The sequence below is a fragment of the Eumetopias jubatus genome, unplaced genomic scaffold, assembly GCF_037043125.1.
Source record: "Eumetopias jubatus isolate StellerSeaLion01/CBP00866 unplaced genomic scaffold, mEumJub1_p1.0 scaffold_10, whole genome shotgun sequence".
NCBI lineage: Eukaryota > Metazoa > Chordata > Mammalia > Carnivora > Otariidae > Eumetopias > Eumetopias jubatus.
Window position 1 is genome coordinate 69,262,876 of NW_028274816.1, and position 13,006 is coordinate 69,275,881.

A 13,006-nucleotide genomic window follows, 5' to 3' on the forward strand; every position below is an offset into this window, starting at 1 on the left:
GGGTGCCTGGGTGGCTCAGTTGGTTGAGCAACTGCCTTCGGCTCAGGTCATGATCCTGGAGTCCCGGGATCGAGTCCCGCATTGGGCTCCCTGCTCAGCGGGGGGTCTGCTTCTCCCTCTGACCCTCTCTCCCTCTCATGCTCTCTGTCTTTCATTCTCTCTCTTGCAAATAAATAAAATCTTTAAAAAAAAAAAAAAAAGAGTAGTTGGAAACCTATAAAAAATCAGGAGAAAAGTGCTCACAGAAAACGTCCTGGGCAAGTATAGAAGCACAGTGGACCAAAGCCAGATGTCAAATGATTTTTAAAGGCATAGTTAGGCATTTTAGGGGTGCCCGGCTGGCTCAGTCTGAAGAATATGTGACTCTTGATCTCAGGGTCATGAGTTCGAGCCCCACATTGGGTGCAGAGATTACTTTAAGGGGGGCGAGCATAGATAGGCATTTTTTTTGGGTAAGATATACCTGAAATGAGAGGCTTTCTTGCTCCCACAGAATTTAAAATTTGTCAGGACTGTCTGCCCCCAGTGTTACGATTCTTCTGTCGCTGGCTTTTGCCACGCGTGAAAATACAACCCACAGAAGAGCCGTGCCAGTAGAAGTGTTTTGAAAATTAGAGCAACAGTTTCAGTGTTTACTTCTTGTTTGCCAAAGGCTTAACGTCGAGTTTAGATTTTATTCACTATTACCTTGTGATACTGATCTTGTTGTAATTTTGGAAAAGACGATGGATCTCTTTCCTCCTAGGGAGGCTGGAGCGCGTCCACTCATCCCTGCCCCCCCAAACCCCCGCCAGACCTCGGTACCTGCCTTTTTACAGAAGGGGCTGAGCCGGAGCCTCCTGCTGTCTCGGAGGAGCTCATGGTACAGGGAGTGTGTTTCTTTCTCTCTCTAGGTCATGGCTTCTGGCTTCTCGGACCTGAGGCTCCAGCGGAGGAAATGACTGGCAGGGATCTTGCTCCACGCCTGTTACGGAGACTGAACCTTCGCAGGGCACGAACTTGCCCAGCACAGGAACATCTCTCTCTTTGAAGGGCTTTACAGTTGCCACAAAGACCGTAAAGATGGCGACTTCATCTATCAGACGGCAAATGAAAAATATTGTGAACAATTACTCGGAAGCTGAAATAAAAGTACGGGAAGCCACCTCCAATGACCCGTGGGGCCCGTCCAGCTCCCTGATGACCGAGATCGCCGACCTGACCTACAACGTGGTGGCCTTCTCGGAGATCATGAGCATGGTTTGGAAACGCCTCAACGACCACGGCAAGAACTGGCGGCACGTGTACAAGGCGCTCACGCTGCTGGACTACCTCATCAAGACGGGCTCTGAGCGCGTGGCCCAGCAGTGCCGGGAGAACATCTTTGCCATCCAGACGCTGAAGGACTTCCAGTACATCGACCGAGACGGCAAGGACCAGGGCATCAACGTGCGTGAGAAGTCCAAGCAGCTGGTGGCCCTTCTCAAGGACGAGGAGCGGCTGAAGGCTGAGAGGGCCCAGGCTCTCAAAACCAAAGAGCGCATGGCCCAGGTCGCCACGGGCATGGGCAGCAACCAGATCACCTTTGGCCGCGGCTCCAGCCAGCCCAACCTCTCCACCAGCTACTCGGAGCAGGAGTACGGCAAGGCCGGGGGGTCGCCAGCTTCCTACCACGGCTGTGAGTAGTGGAAGCGCTCCCCACCCCTTGCCGGAGGGTGCTGGGTACAGACACGGCAGCGCTGGGTGGCGGGTAGGGTGGCACGTGCCCTTGGGCTAAGCGAGAGCTCGCATCTGCCCTCCATTCTCCACTTTGGGCAGCCCGGATAACAGTGTCAGTGGTCTGCACCCATTTACGGTTAATGGTTGGAGGGGGGGCATTTGGTCCCTTGGCTGCTCTGGCTCAGGGGTCTCGACCTTCTGCTGCTCCAGGGTCCGATTCAGTACCCCTGGGCAGGGCTGGAGCCAAGTGATTGGCCTGCTGCGAAAAACAGTGGGGAGTTGACTGCGTTTGGTAGGTAGGAGGAAATGAACGCTCCTTCTTGATAACCTCGTGTCTTTAATTTCCTGTTAAATGTTGTTCCGATGACTGGGCTTCGGGTCTCCCCACCGGCTCAGGGTGTCCCTGTCCTTTCAGCATCACACGGGAGGGAGATGGGAGGTCTCTCTCTCTCAGTGAAAGAGGAAAAGGCCGAAACCTCTGCAGGTGCTAGTGTGAGTGAGGCCTCTTCTTTCAGCATGAGGACGAGAGCTCTTGGGGAGCTGCTTGCATGGCTGGGTCTGCGCTGGGTGGGGCCACTTGGTTTTCTCATTTTTTGCATGCGGGATTCCTGCGGTGTCCTTGCCCCTCGTTCGGACGAGATTTCAGGGAAGAGAAGTGGAGTTCAGGGCCTGACGGAAGCTGGTCTTGGAGAGCCGTGTGGGCGTCCTGGGCATTCACTAAAAGTGGTCCGGGGAACGGGCGCCCCTCTGCTGTCCCAGTGTGGTGTCGAGACTGGTGGCCCTGGTCGCCTGGGGGGTGGGGTGGGGGACGCACACATTGTATCTTCTGGCTGAAAGAAACAGAAGTGCAGGCCCCCCACACCCCCTTTCTTTTTGGAATCTGTAACACCGTGTCAGCATAACAGCACATTTTTTTCTTTTTTAAGGAAGTTGTTTGTCACCCGACAGACTCCCCTTGGTCCTCGTTTAGTCAGTGGCTCTGTTACCAGGCCGCCTGCTAACGTTTCCTGCGTGCAGGCTTCAGTTAGACACCGTACCGCCACCAGCAGCATTTTGAGAAATGTGTCAACCGGGAGATTTGCGTACCCGAGTCAGACTTCCCGCCTCTAGGAATTCCAAATTCTTATCAAAGGCTTGAAGAGGTTAGCATTTTTCTCGTCCCGTTTCTAGTTACTGTTGTTCCCCTCTTCGTTTGAACTGCTCTGGTGAGGCGGAGGTTGTGACCTTTATGAAAACGCCCGGAATGGACTGTGACCTGCAGCTCTGCCTGGGCCAGGTTGCCCCCTCCCCTCCAAAATGAAGATTGCCCTGGAAAGAGTGCAGTTGTTTCTCCATCCCCCAAGAAGGGCCGCTGTGGGTGGAGTTGGTCTCAGGCCGCTTCTGTGGAAGTGGCTGGGTCTGTGCTGCCCAGCTATGGGCCCCTGCTCTGCTCTCCACACACACCTCCTGCGGTCATTTTTGTCAAGAAGCCAGAGGATACAAAGCCAGAGCTGAAACAGCGTCCCATTCATTGAGAGCTCGTGGGACCGTCCGGGTGCCCGAGCCCGGGGGTCTGGATGGGGCCCCAGTCCCAGGTCCTGGCGGCTTTCTGCTGGGCTGACGGCTGCTGCCATGGTCCCAGCTTGCACAGCTTCCGGTTCTCTCAGCCCTTGAGCTTGAGCTGCATGTGCAGGGTCAGAACGTGGTCAGCAGGCTGTTGGCCCCTCTGCGTGCGTCGGGCTTCGGCCCCGGCCCGCACTCTGCCGCTCCCGGTCCCTCTAATGGCGTGTCTCTCTCTGTGTGTATGTGTGTGTGTGTCCCTGCCCGACAGCGCCCGAGGCCTCGCTGTGTCCCCAGCACCGCGCAGGGGCCCCGCTGGGTCAGAGCGAGGAGCTGCAGCCGCTGAGCCAGCGCCACCCCTTCCTGCCGCACCTGGGGCTGGCCTCCCGCCCAAATGGCGACTGGTCCCAGCCCTGCCTCACTTGTGACCGCGCAGCCCGAGGTGGGACGGCGGTTTGCTTTTCTCCTTCCTAGAAATGCGGGGCAGCTTGCTGGGGGTGTGCTTGTTGGGTCCAGTACAGCCAACTCTCTCTCTCCCTGTCTCCTCCTGGGCCTCTCGGTCCAGCCTCCCGCGGACCCAGGGCCCCTGTCTTGCTCTCTCCCTGGGCGCTCCCCTCTAACCATCCTGTGCCCCTTGCTAGAAGTTCTGCTGCCATCTGGGTAAGGCATGGGGTGACTGCCCATGCTTTCCCTGTGTCCCCACGCCCTGAAAAATTGGAGGGTGCTCTGCAGTCGGCCAGACCCAGGGGTGGTAGGGGCCAGACACCACTTGGCTTGTTGAGCCAGAAAGGTGCGGTTTAAATCTCACAACGCCAGGCAAAGCCGGGGGCCTCGGTGGACAGTCGCTGGAAGCCATCGTCCTTGATGCAGTGATCCATGCCTTGATGAGGACAACATGGGATTGTTCTTGCTTCTCAATTAACTTCTGTCCTTCCAGAAATCCCCATGACCGTGCTAAACAGAGGGTTAGCTGTACTGTCAGTTCTGGGTCAGTGTTTAAAGATAACCTAATTCAATGGGGAGCTAAAAGTGGGGCTTCTCTTTTCACTAATTAATCATGTATCCTGGTCAGAGTTTACAACTGTTGCAGGTTAAGCTGAAAACCGATTTTTGTCCTGTTGCCTACCGGAAAATGTTCTCAGGCTAGTCCAACCCCCAAGTGGGGCCCCGCTATAGAGAAGAAAGCCTTCTGTTCTCTTCTGCTCTTACGAGAAGGGGCACCAATGAGGAGCCTTTGTGTGACTTCCCCGATAAGGTAGCCGGCCTTTATTCAGCCCTGGAAACCGTTCCCTTTGATTCGTGCCTCATTAATATTACGGCTTGTTTGACTTGGGTGTGTGTGTGATCACTGTAGTTCGCTCTGGGATATTTGACTTCATGCTCCTATGTTCTCCTCCCCGTTTTATATGGGATTTTGTAAGGAGGACCAGCTTTGCACTTCAGAGAATGCAAACGGCCACAAGTGTGTTCTGAACGATCATCCAGAGGCCCTCGGGCTACACACCCTTTCTTCCACCAGATCTTTGGGGGCTGTTCTCGGCAGGTTCCCAGTGTTCCCCAGGACTCCGGGATCCATTCAGTAACTAGGAAGGTCTGTTTTGAGTCTTGGGTTCACTGGCGTGCAGGTCGGCTTTCCTGGGCCCTCTGCATATTAACCTCAGGCCCATGGCCTGCGCCAGCTGCGCTGCCTGCCCCCTCCCTCCCGCTGTGGCCAGGAAGGACCATGCCCTGTGCCCCCAGGCTGGTCTCAGCCCCTCTGGTTCTTTTCCACCTGGGTGCCTCCCCTGCACACACACATTCGGCAGGTGGCTCCAGGTGCATAGCTCTCGTGGCTGTCTCCTCCTTCGGCTCTGGTAGAAATGAAGGATCAAAATGAGTGGGTCTTTTTTGACAATTTCTCATGTCCCAGAGGAGTTTTGGGCAGAGCCTTACATGGTGTCAACGTTTCATCCTTTGACTGTTTAGCGCATGCATCCCTCTCCATAGCTCACACCCTGCCTGTCCTGGAGGCAGTTGGCGGAGGGGGGGCCAGGGCGGGGGAAGGGCCCTGGCCCGTGATGGCTTTCTGTTCTTCCTTAGCACTTAGAACCAAGTGTTCCGTGTAAGGTAAGTGCCAAACCGTACGCACGTCAGCAGATTTCCTTCGAACACGCGGGCTCAGAATGCGGCAGTGGGGCAGTCTGATGGACGCTGGCCGTTCCGGAAGTGGTCTCATGAGACGCAGGCCGAGATGCCGGGGAGACGTATCGGAGACGCACCCTTAGGACCCCAGACCCTGCAGGGAGGCCGGGGGGATATGCATACTCGGCGGGGCGGGGGAGGGGAGGCCGACCGTGGAGAAGGCCCCTTCCTGGGAGAGCAGGCACTGCGGGGAGGCTCCTCACGCCTTAGCTGCTGTTCAGACCCAGGGAAATCATGATGATGTTTGAGGGGACCTTCCTGTCATGTACCGTTAGCCGTCTGATCTTCCCTGTGCCTCCTCCCCTGCCCTTACCTCTCACATACGTCTGTAGATCTGACCTCGGAAACCTCTCGAATTCTGTGCCTTCATCTCTAGTTCCGTGACCTCAGTTCAGTGTCCGCTTAGCCTCCCCCATTTGTGTCCACCTTCCACCCTGATGGATGATACACTGAGCCCGGGTCTTGGAGAGCTCCTCTGGATTCCAGGGATCTCCCAGGATCCAGTTCAGAGCCTTAGACACGGCCGACAACGCCCCTGATGGTCCTTGGCTGGCCTCCGTCAGCTTAGGTGTGCTGAGGTCCACCTGGAGGGCCGCTTCCAGGCTCTGTCCGTGAAGCCCGCCCCGGCTGCACTCTGGCTCCCGCGTTCCCTCGCGTTCCCTCGTTCACTCAACACGTGTGTGTTGAGACACAATAAGACATGATCCAGCATGTTACAGGATGAGTGCTCTGGGAAACAGCAGACAAAAACCAAACAACCCAGTCGAGCCTGAGGAGTAGGGAGGGTGGTCTGCAATGTTAAGGAGGGTGTCAGGATAAGCCTCCTTGAGAAAGTGATGTTGGAGCCAAGGTCGAAGGGGAATGAGAAGTGCGCTGTGTGAAGGTTTGGAAGAGCATTCTAGGCAGAGGATGGGAGCAGCCGTGCAAGGGGCCTGAGGTGGAGTGTGTTCAGGGGTGCTTGCAGACCAGGAAGGCCGCCCAGGTGACTAGAGCTGCGTGAGGCAGAGTGGCAGGTGAGATCAAGGGCAGGGGTATGGCAAAGGGCGGGCCTGGCAGAGGTGGAGGGCGGCTTCTCAAACTGCCTCTGGCGGGGAGCAGCTCTTCAATTCCTGATGGGCTCAGACTGATACTTTTGTATCAGTGTTTGGATGTTGTAGCAGTGTCAGATTGCTCTCAAGGTTTCTAACTCCTTTCCCTCACTGCTTTCTCCTCCGGCTGTATATTGGGAGGGGAAACCTTACCCTCCTTACCCAGGTGGGCACTGGTGGGGCTGTGGAGGTCTGGGGAGGTCTTAAAGGAGAGCCAGCAGGCTTGCTGAGGACTGCTAGCTGAGCCGCTGGGAGATTGGTGGCTGTGAGTGGAGCAGGTTTAAGCAGAGGCGGGGTGATGTTCTGGACATGTCAGAGTGTCTACTGGACATGCAGGTGCATGGAGAAGGTCTGAGAAGTCTAGGACCTCGGGGAGAATTCTGGGCTGGAGAGGCCTTCACCTCTTTGGCCTCACCTGGTGTTCATGGTTCCTTCACATTCTTGTAATCCCTGGTGACCTGGCTGCCTACATGATTTTGGCAGGCATTTGGTGCTCAGGACCGCTGTGTGCAGGGGAAGCTGTGGGGCCCAGGGAAGGCCTTTCGGGCTGAGAGGTTGGGGTTTGCCAGAGACCACACAGACAGGGCAGCTGGCTTGGGTGGAGTGGGGTATGAGCCACCTGCCCGTTACCCACCCCACCCCCCACCGCCCACTCCCGGCTCTGTCTGTGGGGCTGGTCATGACATTTCAGCAGGCTATGGAGAAATAGCAGAAGTTCTTGGGATGGTGGGAACCCACATGAAAGGCAGCATGGGGCGATTAGGAGAACCGTCCCTGTGAGTCCAGGCGGAGGCCTGAGTAGAAGGTTGCCACTGTCCTCTGACATGCGTGCTCCAGAGTGAGGGCTGGGCCTCCCCCTCCCCTCATCTCTCTCCTGGGTTGGCCTCTGTGGACGGAGGCTGGCAAGGGAAGGAAGGAGCGCCCAGTCCGTCAGCCCCCAGAGCCAGAGCCGTGCTTGCCCTGCTGCAGCATGAGCATGCCCTGTGTTGTTCGGCGCCTTGGATTGCTGGGTGGGAGGCCAGATGTCAGCATTCCCGGTCTTAGAAAAAGAAAAGAAAAAGGAACAAGGAAGACAGAGAATAGAAATGCTCGTTGCCCTCATTCCCTCACATGAATCGGAACCGAGCTGACGTCCCAGAACCAGAGTGGGCAGTGGTGTGCTTTGTCTCAGGTGGCTGATGCCACCTGCGACCCGGTGTTGGGCTGTCCTGATGGATCCGCTGTCTCGGTGACACCTTTGGCCCTTTGGCCAGTGCAGAGCAGCTACCTGCGGTGTGGCTCAGCCCTGCTCCCGGGAGTGTGTCTGTGCCTCCTACAGGCCAGCCCTTCTTTTGGCCTGGGCGCCCCTCACGCAAGGCTGCACCCCCTCACCCGCCGTGGACAGTGATTCACCGAGTGATTACTAGAGATTACGAGCGTTTCATGTGTTTGTGCTGCTTCACTCTAGAGAGGATTGCAGTTGGCATCCAAAACACATGCAATACCGGAGGATTAAGTAGATACAAGGAACTGGGGCAAAAGGAAAATAAAGGTGAGAAAGTAGAAGGCCAGAGTCACGCATTAGGGCCGGAGATGGATCCAAATCTGGCTTTGAATTTCTCAGCCAGCAGCACCAAAGAGAACAATTGCTCTTGAGCGGCTGGGCAAGAGTCTAGGATCCAGATGAGGTGCAGGGAGGCCAGGCGCTCCCGGTGCAGGGGGAGGAGCGGGCCCAAGAGCAGCCTGCGCGGGCCTTCACGGGGAGCCCTCGGTCCTGATGGCGTCCTGAGCCCCACTCTGATGGCCTGGCCTCAGTCCAGGGGAACCTCATGTTCTCTCGGAGCTGGGGGATGGCACAGCTTTCTCACTCGCTCCACAGCGCCCAGCCATTCCTAAGCCCATCAGGGAGAGTCTGAAAGCTGCCGTGTGCATTGTTCCACATGCATGTTTGGGGAAGAGCCCGGAGGTGCAGGCCTTCCCGGAACTCTCCAGGGAAGCTGGTTCTCCATGGCAGGGAACCTCAGGGGGAAACCGGAGTCACTGCAGCCCCAGCCCTGGCAGCCAGACAATGGGAGTGCAGCTGGAGCATGTAAACACCTGTACGCGCACAAGAGGACATTTTAACATGGATTAGGCAGCCGAGAAAGGGAGGCCTATGTAGGTCTTTTTTTGTTTGTTTGTTTGTTTATTTAATTATTTATTTGACAGAGAGATAGCGACAGCAGAAACACAAGCACGGGGGAGTGGGAGAGGGAGAAGCAGGCTTCCCTCTGAGCAGGGAGCCCGATGCGGGGCTCGGTCCCAGGACCCTGGGATCATGACCTGAGCCGAAGGCAGACGCTTAACGACTGAGCCACCCAGGGGCCCCTGTAGGTCTGTTTTTGAAAACTCGAGGATATGGGGATATATAATAACAATATATTATTGTTAAAAAAAAAAAATCAAAGCCAGCCAGCCTGTCCTTCCCAGGGTGTGGACTCGGAAGGAGCCTGGGTCAGCTGAGGCCTCTCCTGAGTGTGGGAGCCCGACGTGCAGGGCTGAGTGACACTGCCCAGGAACGGGGTGGCGGGACACGCCCAGGGCTGAGAGGTGGTTGCTGGCTGACAGCCAGGTGATGATTGCCCAGTTCCAGGAAAGGCCAGGGACAGCCACCCGGTGAAGAATGTTCCCAGCCCTCAGGGGCCTCTCACCTCGTGGCAGATTGTTTTTCAGGTGGGATGGACTAGGAATCTGGTGGCAGATGGGATCCATTTGACTTCCCTTTTGCTGGGGTGAATGTGTTCTGGAAGTCATGGGACCCCTGCGTGGCAGGCAGGCAGGCAGGCAGGCCCAGGGCAGAGGCGGGGGCCTGGCTGTCAGCATTGGCTTACTCCGGAGTTAATCTCTTCAAGTGCAGATGGAATCACGGAGGAGGCTGCTCAGTAACGCCAGTAGTCCTCGGAGGCGGCCGTGTTACTGACACCCTGTCTGAGGGTCAGACACTAATGATGGGTATTCTTGTCACGAGGGCTGCGTCCTGAGTGGGGTCTGAATGTGCCAGGTGAAGCTGCTGCTCAATTCTGGCTGTCTCATCCCCCGTCCTCTGCTTTCCCCGATGACGGGTCCATCTTGCTGCTCCCACTTGCCCGAGGGGGCGGGTGGGGCACCTTGTTGATAAGGACAGGGAGATGAACTTACCCAAATCCTCTCTGTCATAGTGGTAAAGCTGGAATGTGAACCCAGATTTCCCAGAAGAACTCTGGTACTCCTGCTTTCCAACAAAAAAGTAAAGTTTAAGTTGTTCTACAGAATAGATGAATATACAGCATACACCTAGTGCAGCTTTAAAATTGTATGGCCCATCTCACATAATGCTTTCCTTTATGGTTTTTAAAAGCAGGGAGACCTCTTTAAACTGTTCAGTAATGGGGACCCAGGTTTTAAGGTGCTCCTGTGATTGTCAGAGAGCGGAACATTGAAACACAGCTCTCCAGATTGCTGATTGGCGATAATCAATGAAGGATCAGTGTTGACTTGTGCCATAGAAAGTTGAATTATAATACGATACTCGTATCTGGCCATTTGTCTTCAAAGCCACCTTTGTAGTAGAGGTAAGGAGTGTTGTGGAGAAGCTCTCAGTACGCGGAGCATGAAACAGGGAAAAGGGGATTTAAGTCAGGGTTGGTAACAGTCGCACAGATGTGACAGTGTGAGCCACGCCTGCCCAGTGGCTAGTTTCAGATAGTCAACCTCAAGGGGGCATTTAAAAATTACATAAGTAAAAATAAGAAGGAAGGTCTAAGATAGATTTCTCTTGGTGTGGGAAAATAGACCGTATAATGTACTTTAATCTCTGTAGGTCATGTTTCTCTCTTTTATTTTGTCTTCACAGTATTTTTTACTATCTGAAATTATTCACTTTATTTTCTGTGTCCCTGCACTAGAACACACTCCAAGAGCAGGAGCCTTGTCTGTGCTCAGTGCCCGGTGCCTGACCCAGGAAAGCTGTTCAGTAAACAATGAACATATGCTAAATAAGATTTTATTTATTTGAGAGAGAGAGAGAGAGAGAGAGAGCACAAGCAGGGGGAGGTACAGAGGGAGAAGCAGGCTCCCCGCCGAGCAGGGCGCCCGATGCGGTGCTCGATCCCAGCACCCTGGGATCATGACCTGAGCCGAAGGCTCAAATGACTGAGCCACCCAGGCGTCCCTGAACAGATGCTAAATAAACCTTAACTTTTCTTTCTTTCTTCCTTCCTTCCTTCCTTTCTTTCTTTCTTTTTTTTTTTTTTTTTTTGTGGTATTTCTGTGTGTCGTGCTCCTCTCTCTTGGTGTCTGCCCAAGCATGAGCCTTAGTCTCTTGGAAGTACATTTTTGGGGCTTTTCCAGGAATAAAGAAACACTTTACATACTTGTACAGTTTCTTGATGCTTTAAGGTTGAGTTTAGCAACAGTATAATTTATAGACGCTAGTTTTTGTTCGGTAATAAAATGCTGTTCCTCATTTTGCCAGGTGCCTTTTCTCTTTTCCCTCAGCCACCTGCCCTCAAGCTGGCTGCCTCGGAGCTTTTAAATGTCCCCAGATGTCCCAAAGGTTGGGCCGCACGTCTGACCAGTGACGTCGGAACCCCTGGGATGGGCCCAGACTTCACAGTGGGCGGTAAAGTTTCTGGCGACCACAGTGTGTGCCTGGGGCTGGGCACTGCTCCTCCAGTGGTCTGTTCCGTGTTGGCTTTTGTTGAGCTGAAGCCTTCTGTTCCTCCCCTCTCTGCATCTGATGCCCAGTAGCAGTGCCCTTTGAGAAAGTTGCAGGCAGCAGGCGATACTTGGGCTTTGAGCAGCTCGAAATTGATGTTGCCAGTTGAATCAGCCTGCCAGTGGGGAGCTCAGTCCAGCCATGGGGAGTAACCAACACCCTTGAGACCAGCTCACTCGGCCCACCTCTCCAGCACTACCTGGTAAGCCCAGTGTGGATGTCAACTAAGAAACGGCTGGGTTTTTTCATTATAAAAGTACTATGTAGAAAGTAGACAAAGAAGACAAATACCCTGTAATCTTATTCCACAAAGACAGCTGTCCTTTCCGTGTTGGTGTATGTCCTTTTGGACTTTTTTTCCAACCATCTTCTTTTCCAGGATTGCATACTCATTAATGCAACTTTGCATCCCTGCTTTTTTGTCTCATGACGCTGTAATAGGAGCGTTGTCTCCCTTCCTCCACCACCCTGTAAACATTTTAACAGCTGCACTCGACATTCCACTGGGTGGGGCTTCCTAGCTCATCCCAGCCTGATGCTGGACAAGCATTCCCTCCTCTTGCTCCCACCAAACAGTTCGGCCATTTTCGGTGCCAGGGTCCCACTCCCTGGGCCATGAGCACGGGAGGTTTCGAGCCCCTGGTTGTGCGGTTTCGTTGTGGTCATCTTTCTGTGGGCAAAGCACACAGGTTTATAATCTGGAAAAGAACCGAAGGCCAGATCAGGACCCACATCCCCAGAGGGCAGTCACCCTGACAGATCTGGATCACACGTCTGAGTATTGTTACATGAAAACAGAACAAATCTCATGTTTCATATCGTGCAGACAATATGACAAGATACAAGTGACATTTTCAAAAACATTAAGTTGTTTTGTTTTTTTTTAAAGATTTTGTTTATTTGTCAGACAGCACAAGCAGGGGGAGTGGCAGGCAGAGGAAGAAGCAGACTCCCTGCTGAGCCAGAAGCCCGATGTGGGACTCGATCCCAGGACCCTGAGATCATGACCTGAGCCGAAGGCAGATGCTTAACCTACTGAGCCACCCAGGCGTCCCCAAACATTAAGTTTTTTCACTTGCTCATTTTGTAAGTCCATGAGGGCTGGGGGCAGCGCTGAGTAGTGAGGGGCTCACAGTCAGCCACTGAGGCCCTGCCCTCGGTGGGCTTCCAGTGTAGGAGAGGCAGACATATCTAGGCTGCACCAGGTGTGGTGCCTGGGAGGGGGCTGGCCATCCTGGTGGGACGGGGCGGGCTATTGGAGGGGTGGGCGGTCACCGCAAGGGTCCCTGTGCAGTGGTGGCGACAGGTTGCCCTTTAGCTGACTCCTTACTCGGGATTCCCATGAGAAATAATACGGTTAGGCTGTCTCATCTTTTCACCCAGCTTTCTATGTGCATTTTCCATGTCGCTATGTAGTTAGCCTTGGTTTTACAGGTTAACTCTTGGGCAGATTTCTTAACTTCAGCAAGTTTTAAGTCTTTTAATTGGTAACGTAGGGATAAGGGTAGTCTCTCCTGGATTATTGTGTAAATGACCTGTGTTGACATATGCTTGCACATAATTGCCTTGCACAAAGCAAATGCTCCATGATTGGATCACTTGATCATTACGATCAGAGTTGTTGTTTTCAGGTTCTCACCAGTTTAAATAATGCTGCGGTAAACTTCAGGCAGAAAGCTTGCTTTTAAAAGGAGTCCTTAGATCAGTGTAGATTCGATGTCGTCTCCAATGTAGAGCGCCAGCAGTGGGATTAATAGAAAAGTGTGTGACCATCCTTCTGTTTCCT

At 54.1% G+C, this 13,006-nt stretch overlaps 1 protein-coding gene across 7 annotated transcripts in view; it reads left to right on the plus strand.

Moving 5' to 3' along the window:
* The window catches only part of EPN2 (epsin 2), an 81,479-nt gene that overhangs the window by 35,055 nt on the left and 33,418 nt on the right, over positions 1 to 13,006 (plus strand). For all 7 annotated transcript variants that reach the window (XM_028089568.2, XM_028089573.2, XM_028089571.2 and 4 more), the window contains exon 2: positions 894 to 1,657. In XM_028089568.2, the coding sequence (XP_027945369.1) occupies positions 1,063 to 1,657 (595 nt within the window). In that variant the 5' untranslated portion in view covers positions 894 to 1,062. The remainder of the gene's footprint in view (positions 1 to 893; positions 1,658 to 13,006) is intronic.